Source organism: Aquarana catesbeiana, linkage group LG02, assembly GCF_042186555.1.
Source record: "Aquarana catesbeiana isolate 2022-GZ linkage group LG02, ASM4218655v1, whole genome shotgun sequence".
Taxonomy (NCBI): domain Eukaryota; kingdom Metazoa; phylum Chordata; class Amphibia; order Anura; family Ranidae; genus Aquarana; species Aquarana catesbeiana.
Window position 1 is genome coordinate 765,350,525 of NC_133325.1, and position 17,539 is coordinate 765,368,063.

General features: G+C 47.0%; 1 protein-coding gene across 1 annotated transcript in view; it reads left to right on the plus strand.

Moving 5' to 3' along the window:
* The window catches only part of LOC141129306 (interferon-induced GTP-binding protein Mx2-like), a 29,381-nt gene extending 12,244 nt beyond the window's left edge, over nucleotides 1-17,137 (plus strand). Inside the window, exons 6-7 of the mRNA XM_073617260.1 lie at nucleotides 10,825-10,947; nucleotides 16,662-17,137. Of these exons, the coding sequence (XP_073473361.1) occupies nucleotides 10,825-10,947; nucleotides 16,662-16,811 (273 nt within the window). The 3' untranslated portion in view covers nucleotides 16,812-17,137. The remainder of the gene's footprint in view (nucleotides 1-10,824; nucleotides 10,948-16,661) is intronic.
* The last annotated feature ends 402 nt before the right edge of the window (nucleotides 17,138-17,539 follow it).

A 17,539-nucleotide genomic window follows, 5' to 3' on the forward strand; every position in this document is an offset into this window, starting at 1 on the left:
AATTTAGAAATTGGGTGAAAGGTTTAGCAGTGGGAAACACTTTTTGAAAGATAAAAAGTGCATTTTATATACAGCTATATAGATCAGACCAAAATAAGGGACAAATGAGGTGGGGAAGAGGGACAGAGGGACATTGCTCCAAATCAGGGACAGTCCCTCGAAATCCGGGACAGTTGGGAGCTATGGCATTACGGTTGCCCTCAAAGGGCCGGTTGTATCTGTAAGAGTAGATGTCCAGAGAAGCCCCTCTCCTTACATGAGATGTGAAGAGCCCCCCCCCCCACCATCAGAATTCAAGAGTTCCCCAGCCTTCCTTACATCACAGTACAACCCCCTTCCCTTGTGCTGCTGTCGGGAAGAAGCTGGATGTGGTGCTGGGAAGCAGAAAGTGTAGGGTCTGGAGGAGGACAGTAGGAGGGCTGAAGTCAGCTGCCAGAGTTTGCTGGATTCTGAGACCAGGGGAGGCGGTGACGAGGGGGTGCTGTGGCTGCACAGAGAGGAACAGGATCTGTAGGAAAATTACCTTTCCTTTTTAATTTGCAGCAATTCAATATGGCAACCTGAAGGTTTTCTGTACACAGTTGGTGTATAGAACACCCCCAAAAATGTAATTTCCAGCTTGTGTAATTGGTGATTTTCCCAGAAGTCTGCACTAAGCTACAAGTCAGATTTAGGCACCTCCCTGCAATAATAATTTCAGTTTCGGTAAAATACTCCTTAACGCTGGGTTCACACCATTGCCACGTGCGGCTCACAGCAGGGGGCCCGGTGTGTCCCTGTTCTCTGTTTCAGGTCCGATTTCAGCCCAGATTTTTGGCTGAATTCGGACTTAAAACGGACCAAAAGACGCACCGGACCCCTGTGCAAATTTGCATCGGAGCCACAGCGGAGATATGTGAACCGGCTCCAAAGAGAGCCCACATCCAATACGCAATAGTGTGAACCCATGCTTCATGGTTTAATACTGTACTTCTAAAGGGATGCTGACACTGGAAACGAGAGTGCACCAGCTAATTATAATTTATTTATTTTTATTTATTTCAGGTACTTATATAGCGCTGTCAATTTACGCAGCGCTTTACATATACATTGTACATTCATATCAGTCCCTACCCTCAAGGAGCTTACAATCTAAGGTCCCTAACTCACATTCATACATACTAGGGACAATTTAGACAGGATCCAATTAACCTATCAGCATGTCTTTAGAGTATGGGAAAAACCTCTGCGGTTTTTATTTTTTGCACTATAAACAAAAAAACCTCCAATTTTGAAAAAATAACAATATTTTTTACTTTCTGCTATAATAAATATCCAAAAAAATATAAAACAAAAAATGTCTTCATCGGTTTAGGCCAATATATATTCTTCTACATATTTTTGGCAAAAAAAATCCCAATAAGCATATTGTCAGGAAAGGGTCCATTCGCTGGTAAGTTATATTATTTGGCATGCAGTACTGGGGTCCACCAGCAGGTGTCTCCTGGCAGTGTTGAACTGTCAGGAGAATATTTCCCTGCTGGTGTCCTGTCATCTTTTGGCTGCAGTACTGATGTCCACCAGCGGATGGATCCTGGCAGTAGGGGGCAGACAACACTCCCTGCGCTCAGGTGTAACTTGAAGCCAATTAGTCAGCCCTATAAATACCCGGCGAGCCCTCACTTGCTCGCCTTGGTATCTCTCTCTCCCTGCACTCTAACCTTGCTGCCTGTTACTTTGACCTTGAGCCTGCATCTGCCTTGTCCTGACCTGACCTGATCTTATCCCATCCCTATCCTGAGCCTATCCCCTCTGTTCCTGGTTACCTTGGATCCCTGCCCTGTATCCCATCCATCCACCCTCTTCCTGTCCTGCTGGTTTGATCTCCCTGTGTATGACCTTGGCCTGGCTTTGTTTACGATTACGGTATCTCCATTTCCTTGTATATATTGTTGTTTGTTGTATTGGTTTTGCACTGTTTATATTTCTTTTACTTGTCACTTATTTATTAAACACCATTATTTCACTTATATGTGTTTTGGGTTTCCTCTGTGCAGTCCACACAGTTTGGTCTATTAGATTCCCTGACAGTATACCAAGGCCATCCCTGACCAGACGTGGCTGCATTGAGGAAACCATCCTGGTTTATCGGGTCTGCTAATATGGATTTCGATGAAATCCTTTATTATTCTCTGCTAGCAGAAGAGGATGGTGAATATTGTCGCCAGATTTTAAAAGGGTGGACTAGTGACAGGCTGATGGAAACTATCCGATCAGCTCATTCCCTAGTGGATCAGGGGTATATGTCTTTTGAAGATGTTCAGCCCCTGATCCAGTTATGTGCAAAACCAGCCCTGTCATGTATTCCCGAGGGAAGTGATGATTTTTCACCCCCCTTCAATTATGGCCAAGTTGAATCCCTGGTTTGGTTGTTAGAGGATGATCCAGCCTATTTTATGGAACATTATTCCAACTGTTCACAGCAAGTGTTGTCTAATTGCATCCAGTCAGTGCAATCCTTGATTAGTCAGGCTGTGTGTGAATCAGCGTTTGTTCAACCTGTGCTGCAGGTATGGTCAGATCTCCTGTCTTTTGCTAAGCCACAATACTCCAGCCCTGCCATTAATCCTCTGTCTCCCCAAAAATGTATCTCCCCGTCGCCTATGGCAACCTCAGCTACAGCCCAGTTTATCAAACCCCCTACCAAATACTACTACCCAGTCTCCAAGTGTAGCACCTATCCCGCCTTCAATCCACCTGTCTCTTCTCCTCCACCTGTAACAGTCCCACAAAACCCCTCTCTAGCTACAGTTCCTTGGTCTTCCTTCGATCCAGCTACTTTCTTTTCTTTCAGCCCTGCACCTACATACAAGACTGCACGGGCTAAACCAAAAAAGAAACAAAAATTCTTTCCTACCCACACGATCCTGCCAGTAACCCAACTTGCTTCCACACCAACTAACCCACCTGATTCTGTCAAACCAGTGCCTGCTACCGAGCCTGATGCGCCAGTGTCTTCTACGCAACCTGTTGTGCCAATGCCTGTGCCTGCTGTCCAGTTTGATGTCCCTGCCTTCCAGTCTGGTGTGCCCACCTTCCAGTCTGATGCACCCGCTCTCCAGTCTAATGCACCTGCAATCCAGTCCGATATGCCTGCCTTCCAGCCGGATGTCTTGAAGCTTGCCTTCCAGCCTGAAGTCCCGGTGCCCGCTTTTCAGTCTGTGCCCCCTCCCCAGTCTGATGTCTTCACGCCTGCCTCCCAGCCTGATGCCCCGAAGCTTGCTTTTCAGCCTGATGTCTTGGTCCCTGCCTTCCAGCTTGATGTCCCTGCCTTCCAACTTGATGTCCCTGCCTTCCAGTCTGGTGTGCCCACCTTCCAGTCTGGTGTGCCCACCTTCCAGTCTGGTGTGCCCACCTTCCAGTCTGGTGTGCCCACCTTCCAGTCTGGTGTGCCCACCTTCCAGTCTGGTGTGCCCACCTTCCAGTCTGACGCACCCGCTCTCCAGTCTGATATGCCTGCCTTCCAGTCGGAAGTCTTGAAGCTTGCCTTCCAGCCCGAAATCCCAGTGTCCATGTTCCAGTCTGACGCCCCAGCGACTATTGACCAGTCTGATGTACCTGCTGTTCTGCCCGATGTGCCAGCGCCTGTGTCTGCTGCCCAGTCTAAAGTTCCAGCACCCGCTGCCTGGTCTGATGTCTCGGTGCCGGCTTTCCAGTCCGCTTTCCAGCCTGATGTGCCAGTGTTTACGACTCAGCCAGTTGTGCCAATGCCTGTGTCCGCTGCCCAGTTTGAGGTCCCAGTGCCTGCTGCTCAGCCCAAAATCCCAGTGTCCATGTTCCAGTCTGACGCTCCAGCGACTACTGACCAGTCCGATGTACCTGTTCCGCCTGTTGTGCCAGTACCTGTTGTTCTGCCTGATGTGCCCACTGTTCAGCCTGATGAGCCTGCTTTCCGGTTTCATGTGTCCATCCTCCAGCCTGATATCCTGGTACCTGTCTTCCAGCCTGATGTCGTGATGTTGGTATCCCAGCCTGAGGTTTCGGTGCCCGTGTCTCCGCCTGAAGTTTCGGTGCCCGTGTTTCAGCCTGGAGTTTTGGTGCCCGTGTCTCAGCTTGCTGAATCGGTGCCCGTTACCCAGTCTGTTGAATCGGTGCCCGTTACCCGGTCCGCTGAACTGGTGCCCGTTACCCAGTCTGCTATACCGAAGTCCGTCACTTGGCCTGTCAAGCCAGTATCCGTTATCCGGCTTGCCAAACCAGTGCCCGGTGTCCAGCTCGCTGAGTTGGGGCCTGTTACCCAGCCCACTGGGCCAGGGTCCGTTACCCAGCTTGCTGAGCCGGTGCCTGTAATCTGGCCTGCCCTTACGGTGCTCGCTGTTCGGCCCAATGTTCCAGAGCCCAGAGCCTGCTGCCCAGCTCGATGACCCGGAGCCTGCTGCCCAGCTCGATGACCCGGAGCTTGCTGCCCAGCTCGATGACCCGGAGCCTGCTGCCCAGCTCGATGACCCGGAGCCTGCTGCCCAGCTCGATGACCCGGAGCCTGCTGCCCAGCTCGATGACCCGGAGCCTGCTGCCCAGCTCGATGACCCGGAGCCTGCTGCCCAGCTCGATGACCCGGAGCCTGCTGCCCAGCTCGATGACCCGGAGCCTGCTGCCCAGCTCGATGACCCGGAGCCTGCTGCCCAGCTCGATGACCCGGAGCCTGCTGCCCAGCTCGATGACCCGGAGCCTGCTGCCCAGCTCGATGACCCGGAGCCTGCTGCCCAGCTCGATGACCCGGAGCCTGCTGCCCAGCTCGATGACCCGGAGCCTGCTGCCCAGCTCGATGACCCGGAGCCTGCTGCCCAGCTCGATGACCCGGAGCCTGCTGCCCAGCTCGATGACCCGGAGCCTGCTGCCCAGCTCGATGACCCGGAGCCTGCTGCCCAGCTCGATGACCCGGAGCCTGCTGCCCAGCTCGATGACCCGGAGCCTGCTGCCCAGCTCGATGACCCGGAGCCTGCTGCCCAGCTCGATGACCCGGAGCCTGCTGCCCAGCTCGATGACCCGGAGCCTGCTGCCCAGCTCGATGACCCGGAGCCTGCTGCCCAGCTCGATGACCCGGAGCCTGCTGCCCAGCTCGATGACCCGGAGCCTGCTGCCCAGCTCGATGACCCGGAGCCTGCTGCCCAGCTCGATGACCCGGAGCCTGCTGCCCAGCTCGATGACCCGGAGCCTGCTGCCCAGCTCGATGACCCGGAGCCTGCTGCCCAGCTCGATGACCCGGAGCCTGCTGCCCAGCTCGATGACCCGGAGCCTGCTGCCCAGCTCGATGACCCGGAGCCTGCTGCCCAGCTCGATGACCCGGAGCCTGCTGCCCAGCTCGATGACCCGGAGCCTGCTGCCCAGCTCGGCTTGTTCCTGTCTGCTGCCCAGCTCGGCTTGTTCCTGTCTGCTGCCCAGCTCGGCTTGTTCCTGTCTGCTGCCCAGCTCGGCTTGTTCCTGTCTGCTGCCCAGCTCGGCTTGTTCCTGTCTGCTGCCCAGCTCGGCTTGTTCCTGTCTGCGGCCCAGCTCGAGTTGTTCCTGTCTGCGGCCCAGCTCGAGTTGTTCCTGTCTGCGGCCCAGCTCGAGTTGTTCCTGTCTGCGGCCCAGCTCGAGTTGTTCCTGTCTGCTGCCCAGCTCGAGTTGTTCCTGTCTGCTGCCCAGCTCGAGTTGTTCCTGTCTGCTGCCCAGCTCGAGTTGTTCCTGTCTGCTGCCCAGCTCGAGTTGTTCCTGTCTGCTGCCCAGCTCGAGTTGTTCCTGTCTGCTGCCCAGCTCGAGTTGTTCCTGTCTGCTGCCCAGCTCGAGTTGTTCCTGTCTGCTGCCCAGCTCGAGTGTTTCCTGTCGTCTGCTGCCCAGCTCGAGTGGTTCCTGTCGTCTGCTGCCCAGCTTAATGACTCTGACATGCCAGCCGTCTGCCCAGATGTGCCTGATGACCAGCCTGACATACCTTCCTCCACCATTCTGCCTGATGCCATAGACCATGGACAATTAAGACCAGTTGGAGCGTCCGGAGGCCGCTCCTTTAGGGAGGGGTACTGTCAGGAAAGGGTCCATTCGCTGGTAAGTTATATTATTTGGCATGCAGTACTGGGGTCCACCAGCAGGTGTCTCCTGGCAGTGTTGAACTGTCAGGAGAATATTTCCCTGCTGGTGTCCTGTCATCTTTTGGCTGCAGTACTGATGTCCACCAGCGGATGGATCCTGGCAGTAGGGGGCAGACAACACTCCCTGCGCTCAGGTGTAACTTGAAGCCAATTAGTCAGCCCTATAAATACCCGGCGAGCCCTCACTTGCTCGCCTTGGTATCTCTCTCTCTCTCCCTGCACTCTAACCTTGCTGCCCGTTACTTTGACCTTGAGCCTGCATCTGCCTTGTCCTGACCTGACCTGATCTTATCCCATCCCTATCCTGAGCCTATCCCCTCTGTTCCTGGTTACCTTGGATCCCTGCCCTGTATCCCATCCATCCACCCTCTTCCTGTCCTGCTGGTTTGATCTCCCTGTGTATGACCTTGGCCTGGCTTTGTTTACGATTACGGTATCTCCATTTCCTTGTATATATTGTTGTTTGTAGTGGGTTTGTTGTATTGTTGTCACTTATTTATTAAACACCATTATTTCACTTATATGTGTTTTGGGTTTCCTCTGTGCAGTCCACACAGTTTGGTCTATTAGATTCCCTGACACATATATTGATTGGTTTGCACAAAACTTATAGCGTGTACAAAATAGGAGATAGATTTATGGCATTCTTATTTATTTATTTTTTACCAGTACTGGCGGCGATCAGCGATTTTTAGCAGGACAACGACATTGTGGTGGACGGATCGGACACCTAACTGACATTTTGGACACTTTTGGGGATCAGTGACATTATTATAGTGATCAATGCTAAAAATATGCACTGACATTGCACTGATTACACTGGCAGGGAAGGGGTTAACATTAGGGGCGATCAAGTGGTTAAATGTGTTCCCTGTTTGTGTGTTTTAACTGTATGGGGGATGGGCTGCCTGAGGAAAGACAAAGATCCGTTGTCCTGCTTAGCAGGAAGACAGATCCCAGTGTCATCCCCTGACAGAACAGAGATCTGCCTTGTTTACTTCAGCAGATCCCCGTTCTGCCACTGTGGGGAACGATCGCGAGTGACCAGTGGACATCGAGTCCCCTGGACCCGCTGATTGGCCAATCGGAGCGCGTGAAAAGCGCACAAATCGCCGTAATGGTACAGGGATTTGTGCAGCCGAGTCACCTTGCCACAGTACATCTGCGGCGGGTGGTCGGCAAGTGGTTAACAATAAAAACAATTTTAAAGAATACATTCATGTAATTTGTAAAAAAAACTTTTCAATGCTTTGTAAAATTGCTGACAACTGAAGTGTAAACAAAAAAGTTGCGGTAGGTATTGGTAATTGGTTTCGGTGAGTACTAAAAAAAAAAAAGAAAAAAAAAACCCTAATATAACTTAATGGTAATTTTTTAAAATTTATTTACAAATTACATTATTTTTCTTTACATTTCTTTAAATTTGAGCAAAGAGTAGACATGTGCACTGCCAAAAAATTCATTTGTTTTTGTTTTAGTTTCATTTGTTTTTTGTTTTTTTTCAGAAAGTCAAAAATTTACAAAAAATTTGAAATTAGGAATTCATAAATCTGAAAATTCATAAATAACAAAATTCAGAATTCGTATATTCGTAAATTTGAATATTCGTAAATTCTAAAATTCGAAAGTTCGGAATTGAAAAATTTGAAAATTTGGAAGTTCGGAAATTCGAAAATAAGAAAGGAAAATCCAAAAATTCGAAATAATAACTAACTAATAATAACTAATAAATTATAGGTATTGGAATTTCCTTTCAAATTTGGCTGTTAGTGAACGTAACGAACATGAATTTATCTGAAGTTACAAATCTGAACAAATGGAACAGAACAAAATAATAATAATAATACGTTTTTATTATTATTCTTATTAATATTATTATTTATTATTATTAATTCGTTTAGATATGGCATTCGTTATTACAGATAATTCGTAACTTCGGATAAATTCGTATTCGTTACGTTCACGAACAGCCAAATTTGAAAGGAAATTCCAATACCTATAATTTTATAGTTGGTAATATTTAAGTTTTTGAATTTTCAGATTTTCGTTCTTATTTTTGGATTTTCCTTTTTTTCAATCTTTGGATTTTCATTCTTATTTTTGGATTTCCAAATTTCCGGATTTTTGAATTTCCAAATTTTGGAATTTCCACATTTTTGAATTTCGAATTTACGAATTTTCGAATTTCCGTTTTTTTTCAAATTTCTGAATTTTTGAATTTCGAATTTTCGAATTTCCAAATATTATATACTGCGGATGGGTGGCCCATGCAGGCAAAGTGGTGTACGCCGCTGCCTGTTTCCGGGTTTAGGGTGTGTTCATGCGCCCCCCCCCCCCCCCCCCCACGACACCCACTGTAATTGTACACAGCAGAAGTCTGTCAGCAAGTCCTTGGGAGTGATTCATGGCCAGGACTTGCTGATCGGCTGTGTACATTCACAGCCCAGAGCCCTATGTTGATTGGGGAACGATCTCACTGCAAAGCAGGGGTAAGAAACAAAGAGATCTGTTCGTAAAAGCAGCTAGGAACAACGATATGTCTCCTCCTCTAGTCAGTCCCATCCCCCCCACAGTTAGAAACACAAACGAGGGAACACATTTATCGCCTTGATCGCCCCCCTTGTGTTAACCCCTTCCCTGCCAGTGACATTTATACAGTAATCAGTGCATTTTTATAGCACTGACCGCTGTATAAATGTCATTGGTCCAAAAAATGTGTCAAAAGTGTCCGATCTGTCCACCGCAATGTCGCAGTACTGCTAAAAATCGTTGATCGTCGCCATTACTAGTAAAATAAATAAATAAATAAATAAATAAAAATTATAAAAATGCCATCTATCCCCTATTTTGTAGACGCTATAACTTTTGCGCAAACCAATCAATATGCAATTTTTTTTTCTTTTGTTACCAAAAATATGTGGAAGAATAAATATTGGCCAAAACTGATGAAGAAATTTGATTTTTAAAAAACATTTTTGGGGATATTTATTACAGCAAAAAGTAAAAAATATATATTTTTTTCTTTTCAAAATTGTCGCTCTTTTCTTATAGTGCAAAAAATAAAAACCGCAGAGATGATTAAATACCACCAAAAGAAAGCTCTATTTGTGGGAAAAAAAGGATGTCGATTTTGTTTGGGTGCGACGTCACATGACCACGCAATTGTCAGTTAGAGAGACGCAGTGCCGTATTGCAAAAAATGGCCTGGTTATCAAAGCGGTGTTCCCATTTAAAAAAAAAAAAAAAAAATTAAAAGTCAGCAGCTACAAATACTGCAGCTGCTGACTTTTAATCGGACACTTACCTGTTCCAGGGTCCAGCGATACGGGGGATCGAAGCCCCGCTCGTCCCCCCCCCTCCGCTCGGCGGCACCGGCACTTTAACTGTGGGAGCCCCGCTGTGGCTTCACAGCCGGGCACCCACTGCGCATGCGCGAGCCGCGCCGTGCGTCATCACTGGCCCTGCAATCATCTGGGACCGGTCACGTGTCTCAGATGATTGACTAGAGGGAGGGGGGAGAGGCGATCTCTCTTCCTGCGCCGAAGGAAGGGACATCAGGAGCCCAGGCACCGAAGGAGGCAGATTACGAGGGACCCCCTAGCAACAAGCATTTAGAGGTGAGAAAAAAAAATTTCTCCAAATGTTTTTTTTTTAAAAATTTTAAGCACATTACTAATTTTTTTTTTTTTTTTTTGGGGTGGAACTCCACTTTAAGCAAGCAAATCTTCCGGTCTGTAAATGGTTAAAGTAGCGCAGTGCCAAATATCAAAAAATGGCCTGATCACAAAGGGGGTGAAACCTATCAGAGCTGAATTGGGTAGCCTCCCTGGCGGTTTTCCCGAGTTTGGCTCGGGGTTAAAATTCAGGACCATTAGCGGTAACCCCGAGCCACACTCGGGATTACATTGCAGGATCCTGGTGTGGCTTTACTTACCTTGTCCCCGGGATCCTGCGATGTCCCCCGCGCTGTCTGCGGGCTCTGTCCTCCTCCAAAGCCTCTCCTTGCCAGGCTCCGTTCCCTGCGAGCGTCGCAACGCACGGGGGCGGAGCCTGGTGGCAAATTAAAAAAAATGTAAAAATCATAACACATACAGTACTGTAATCTTACAGATTACAGTACTGTATGAAATGATTTTACATCCCTTTTGTCCCCAGTGCTTTGGCCCATGCCCTGCATGCAGTTTTATGTTTTATATACTGTTCTTTCTGCCTGGAAACTGGAGATTGTCCATAGCAACCAAAAAGTGTCCCTTTACATCAAAAGTGGCTTTAGACCAGCTAGAAAACAGCGATAGTAAATTAGAACACTTGCAGAATTGGACGATAGTGAATTGTGGGGAAATTTATTTTATTATTTATTTATTTTTATTTTTTTAATTATTTATTTTTATTTATTATATTATAATTTATGTTTTTGTGTTTCAAACTTTATCATACCCGGGATATCTACTAGACTCTTGTTTGGTTATAAAACGCCAAATTTCCATGCAAAATAATTGTACCGCTTTCAGCACCTAAAATCCGAAATAATCATACCGCCAGGGAGGTTAAGGCACCAGATTTTTTTTTCATACACATATCTAAAAGAATAATAAAAAAAAAAAAAAATTAAAAAAAAGATGGATTTGCATTTTATTGCATGTGAGAGTGCTGGAAGACATGCGGTTTTGCGTTATTTTTTTAGGTTTAGTGTTCATCACTTTTTTTTTTTTTTTTTCAGAGTACATTGCCCACTATGGAGAAACAGATCATAAGGAAATTATGGGATGCAGAAGACAAGCTAAACCTAATTGGTTCATGTGTCCCTGACACTGATACAGAGAGGCTTGCTTTTCTAATAGAGGTAAGAGATGCAACACAGACAGAGAAACTTCAGAAAAGTTGTGCTCAGTGCAGTGGTCCTGTTCTTTGTGGGGTTGTTACCTGTAATCCAGCTGTTTCTTAGATATCAAACAACCTCGCTTTTCTAAGTTTTGCAAAGTGACTATGCAATAGCTCTTCTCTCCTCTTCGCTATAAGATAGTAGCGTTCTGTAGTCATAACCCACTAGACTTCTTCCAGATCAACAGCTTCAACAACGTCTCGGATATAACAAGGGAGCAAATAAGAGAAGTCAATTTTTATGGATATTTTTACATATTTTACACCAACTTGGACCAATGTAAGTAAACTATATTGTCAAAAGTATTGGGACGCCTGCCTTTAAACACGCATGAACCTTAAAATGGTGTTCCGGACGAAATTATACTTTTTAAATAAAAATACCCCTATAATACACAAGCTTAATGTATTCTAGTAAAGATAGTCTGTAAATTGAGGTCTGTTTTGTTAGTTTATAGCAGTAGTTTGTTATTTTATAAACTTACAGCAGGCCGTGGCCATCTTAAGTGTGGGCATCTGAAGCCAGACTGTATTTCTTCCTGGATCTCATCCTTGCAGATCTCGCACATGCTCAGTGCAGCACAAGCAGTGTAATAGGTTTCAGGTCAGGTTTCCATAGCAATGGCAGTGTCAGAGGAAGTTGCCGCCCCTTCCCATAAGGCATTGCAAACAGGAAATGATGTGATGGGCCGCGGCCAGGGAGGAGGAAGTGAAAAATGAATACAGCAGATATACAGTAGGTGCTGAGAAAATTTTTTTTTAAATATCCTGTTTTTTTAAAATATCCTGTACAGTGCACAGTTTAGTGAGGGATGCTGAAGAGTTGTAAAAGTAAGTGGAACTCCACTTTAATGGCATCCCAGTCTATAGCCTCGTACACACGATCGGTTTTTTCACAGACAAAGCATCAGACTTTTGTCCGAAGGGCGTGTGCCATGAACTTGTCTTGCATACAAACGGTACACAATTGTCAGACAACAAACACGAACGTAGTGACATACTACGTGGAATTTCAGCTCTTGAGCGCCGCCCTTTGGGCACCTTCTGTTAATGTCGTGTTTGGTGAGCATTGATTCCGAGCATGCGTGTTTGTACTTTGGAGTTTTGTGTGATGGACTTGTGTACAGACCACTGTCCGCCGAAAATTTACTAGCCTGCCATCCAACATTTGTTGGCGGAAAGTTGTCTGATGGAGCGTACTAACGGTCGGATTTTAGGCAAACAGTCTGTCATCACACAATTCTCAGGCGAAAATCCGATCGTGTGTATGAGGCTTTAGTCCGTAGGGTTCAATGTTGAGTTGGTCCACCCTTTGCAGCTATAACAGCTTCAACTCTTCTGGGAAGGCTGTCCACAAGGTTTAGGAGTGTGTCTATGGGAATGTTTGACCATTCTTCCAGAAGCGCATTTGTGAGGCCAGGCACTGATGTTGGATGAGAAGGTCTGGCTTGAAGTCTCCACACTAATTCATCCCAAAAGTGTCCTATTGGGTTCAGGTCAGGACTCTGTGCAGGCCAGTCAAGTTCATCCACCCCAAACTTGCCCATCCATGTCTTTATGGACCTAGCTGGTCCAAATCATTTGGTGGAGGGGGGATTATGGTGTGGGGTTGTTTTTCAGGGGTTGGGCTTGGCCAAGCTGGACTAATGTAACTATGTAAAAATATCCATACCTGGAAATTCTCCTTTAATAAGTTCCAGACTTTGGTGGTACCACATACAGCCTAAAAACTTCATCAAAGTACACAGGGTGTATTCTGTATACCAGGGGTGTCCAAACTGCGGCCCGCGGGCCAGATGTGGCCCTTTGTTTGTCTTTATCTGGTCCTTGGGGCACTATTCCTCCCGCTGACATCAATGATGGGGCACTATTCCTCCCGCTGACATCAATGATGGGGCACTATTCCTTCCACTGATGCCAATGATGGGGCACTATTCCTCCAACTGATACCAATGATGGGGCACTATTCCTCCAACTGATACCAATGATGGGGCACTATTCCTCCCACTGATACCAATGATGGGGCACTATTCCTCCTACTGATACCAATGATGGGGCACTATTCCTCCCACTGATACCAATGACGGGGCACTATTCCTCCACCGACACCAACAATACCATTTTCTTTACTCCCACTGACCACCAAGCCTATGGCTTTGATTACTCCCACCAATGCCAGGACCTTTTCTTCTACCTATGGTCAAAGTATGCCCCCCCCCAAAGTCCGAAGGACAGTAAATTGGCCCCTTGTTTAAAAAGTTTGGAGACCCCTGCCATATACAATATCCCCCTGGCTCTGTTGCTGCCTACCCAGCCCCCCCTCCCTCCTCACTACAGCTACTGCTATGTTGTAAACCAGGGCTGCCCAACCTTTTAAAGAGCAAGGGCCACTTAAGCGACTTACTGGTCGCGGGCCGCAATAAGCGGAGCAGGCGGATGACAGATCTGTGTCCACTCTGCATATGCAGAGCAGACACAGCCCATTCTACTCTATGGGCCCTCCGATCCGATCCAACCAGACGGAGGGGGACGGATTGCCTTGGGTTTTTTTTTTTCAGCGGATCGAATTGGAGGCAGGCGGTTGTAAATGGACACAAGTCTGTTTACATCTGCCGCTCCACAGAGCTGAATGGAGGGTCCGATTGGGTTTGGGTCACCTCTTAGGTAGGGTGACCAGACATCCTCGGTTTCCGGGGACAGTCCCCGGATTGCGGACTCTGTCCCCGGACCAAGTCTGTCCCAGGTTTTGTCCCCGGATGGGATTTGAACGGGGGCTGGGGCAATTTCAAAGACAGTCAGTGCAGAATAGAAAAAAAAAAATCTGAATTGCACACCCCCCCTGCTCCGCCGCACCTACTAGCTTAGGTGTATTTTTTCCATTATCTGTGCCCCTTTCTGATGATCATGTGCTGGTCAGAGCGGAGGGACCATTTCTTCAGTTTCGGGTGCATGCCCATTCAGCTCCGCTCGCATTTTCTTCTGCCTTGGCTCAAGTCCCGGCCAGCCGCCTGCCTGTTTATCTCCGATCGTGGGGCTGCCACTGCCTTCAAGGCTTCAACACAGGTGTGCTTTGGGGGTGTCTGTGAATAGACTACATTACACTTTGTCTGTCTGGAATAATGGATGGTATCATAACTCACAGGCAGCAGGCACTATATCATGGCTCTGGCTGGATCTGTCACAGTATGTCACATACCATGGCTGCTGGGTGCTGATTTTGTTAACTTATTGTTAACTTATTGTCCTCAATCCGGGGACTGTCCCCAAAACCGGGAATGTCTGCCTGTGAGTTATCATAATGCTGATGAGTTGCTGATCGCCTGATAGCAGATTTACTGCTGCAGGGCGGTTGCGCTGCGCAGGATCACGTATATAATTAATCCTGCATTTCTGGGTATGGGAGCCAATCAGCAGCTCCGGCGGACTCGATGTCCCCCGGTATCCTCTAATCTTTATGTACAAAGGCAGAACGGTGGTCTGACTATGTAAACAAGGCAGATCGCAGTTCTGTCAGTATGGAAGACATTGATCCTGTGTTCCTGCAAAGCAGGTACAGGGACCTATGCCTTCCCTTAGTAAAAGCACCTCCCCCGCAGTGAAAAAAAATACTTGTTAGGTACGCATTTAACCCTTTGATTGCCCTAGATGTTATCCCTGTCCCAGCCAGTGTCATTAGTACAGTGACAGTGCATACTTTTAGCACTGATCACTGTATTAGTGTCACCGGTTGCCACAAAGTGTCAGTTAGTGTCCGATTTGTCCGCTGCAATATCGCAGTCCCGCTATGAGTCGCTGATAGCCGCCATTACTAACTGCGCTGACCCTAAATAATATATTTATCTTACCACAAAAAACGTGAACAATTTTTATCTGTGATTCATCAAAAATTATTAATAAATTACCACCTTCTAAAATGGACACTCACCAGAAACAAGGAAAAACGAGCCTTTGGTCTATGCTGGGTTAACCACTCCACTCATATAAGTGGGTCTGAAGATTCCGAAATTGGTTGCCAGTAATCACTCTTTGCACCTCCACATTAATCTCAGGATCTCATAAAAAGCAGACAGCCATCATTACGCAACATGTTAAAATTTATTCAGTCAATGAAATAGGTATATAAAATTTACACTCACAAATTTAGTGCCTATAGACCGGCAATAAGCCTTTCCAGCAATGCTTTTTAGGGCTAGCTAGCGCCGTTCCGTCTCCTGGGATCAGTGTGCGGTCCAAGCCTCGATATGGCGCGGGTTAGGGCAGGAAGTCACGTCGGCATTACCCAGAAGCCTCTACACGTTTCACATTCAATCATAAAATAGGTATATAAAATTGGCACTCACAAATGAAGTGCCTATAGACCGGCACTAAGTCTTTCCAGCAATGCTTTTTAGGGCTAGCTAGCACTCTACGCGTTTCGCACCCAATCATGCGGCTTCAGGAAAGTTTCCTGAAGCCGCATGATTGAATGCGAAACGCGTAGAGGCTTCTGGGTAATGCCGACGTGACTTCCTGCCCTAACCTGCACCATATCGAGGCTTGGACCGCACGGTGATCCTGCCTTTGGTCTATGCTGGGTTGACCACTCCACTCATATAAGTATGTCTGAAGATTCCCAAATTGGTTGCCAGTAATCACTCCTTGCACATCCACATTAATCTCAGGATCTCATAAAAAGCAGACAGCCATCATTGTGCAACGCGTTAAAATTTATTCAATCAATGAAATAGGTATATAAAAGTTACACTCACAAATTTAGTGCCTATAGACCGGCACTAAGCCTTTCCAGCAATGCTTTTTAGGGCTAGCTAGCGCCGTTCCATCTCCCGGGATTGGCGTGCGGTCCAAGCCTCGATATGGTGTGGGTTAGGGCAAGAAAGAAGTCACGTCGGCACTACCCAGAAGGCTCTACGCGTTTCGCATTCAATTATGCATCTTCAGGAAGCTTTCCTGAAGACGCATGATTGGGTGCGAAACGTGTAGAGCGCTAGCTAGCCCTAAAAAAGCATTGCTGGAAAGACTTAGTGCCGGTCTATAGGCACTACATTTGTGTGTGCCAATTTTATATACCTATTTTATTGATTGAATACTTTTTACTGCGTTGCGCAATGATGGCTGTCTGCTTTTTATGAGATCCTGAGATTAATGTGGAGTTGCAAGGAGTAATTACTGGCAATCAATTCAGGAATCTTCAGACATACTTATATGAGTGGAGTGGTTAACCCAGCATAGACCTAAGGCGCATTTTTTTCCTTGTTTCTGGTGAGTGTCCATTTCAGAAGTGGTGGTGTTTCACGAATTGGTAAAAAGTTTTCCCATCGTCTCTGCTCCATAGCCGCTTTCTTCTTCTACCACTGTCTCCATCCATCCCAGAGCAGAAGGCCACATCAGAGGGCTCCGCGGGCCATATGTGGTCCCCGGGCCACTGGTTGGGCACCCCTGTTCTAAACAATGTAACAACATTACTATTACATTGTACTCACTGTATTTCATCAATATTCAGATCAAAGATTGTTTATTTTTAAATGGTTTCCATTTACTAAGACTGAGATTTTCGTTTAAAACTTGTAGCTTGGTCTCACCCATTACTGTGTTTCTGATACAGAAGATCATGAAAAGCACAGAAACCAATGTATTGCAGTTTGTCTGAAGTGAGTTGTTCCTGTTGCCCCCAAACAGAGAATTAGGCAGTTTGCTGAAGGAATTGGCAAAGCTACTCGAGGGGAAGAGGAGGTCACCGACGCACAGCTGAAACTTTTTACCAAAATCCAAAAACGCTTTAATCTCTGGGAACTAAATCTGAACAGCTCAGCCGACCAATGTGAGTAATGCCGAAAGTGGCCGCACTAATTTACACAGGTTCTGCACCAGGACGATGGGAAACAGGATGTGGATCGCGCTTTAAAGCGAGCCAGGCCTTTGCCTATGTAAAACAAAGCAATAGGTTTACCTAACTGCCATAGGCGTGCGCACAGGGTGTGCCAGGTGTGCCTGGGCACACCCTAATCTCCTTGTGTGGTGCATATTCCCCCCTGTTTAGACCACTGATATTTCATCCCCCCAAAAAAATGTTACAAAATACAATAATTTATTTAAAAATAAAATAAAAATAATGACACTGTCCACTGCCCTACTGACACCATCAGAACATATACACATGCATATGTATTTGAGCTTTGGGGTGCACACCCTAATGCAAGAGGCTGCACACACCTGTGCTAACTGCTAACTGTAGTCCTGCACAGATGCACATACTCCCTTTTGCTCCCTAGCTCCCCCCTTTGGCTATCAGGAGAAGAGAGGTGCACGATGAAAAAAATTTGTTTAGTTTCAAATTAATTTGTTAAGTAAACAATTTAGTTTTGTCATATTCATTATCAGTGGCGGCCGTTGGAATTTTTCTTTGGGGGGGGGGGGGGGGCGGCAAACAGTATCATAGCAACGCAACGCCCCCCCGGTCGGTCGGTCGCACTGACCCCATCACCGACACCTGGGTGGGCTCCGGTCGCATCCTCTGCGACCGGAGCCCACCCTATTTTGAAGCCTATTAGAGCCTC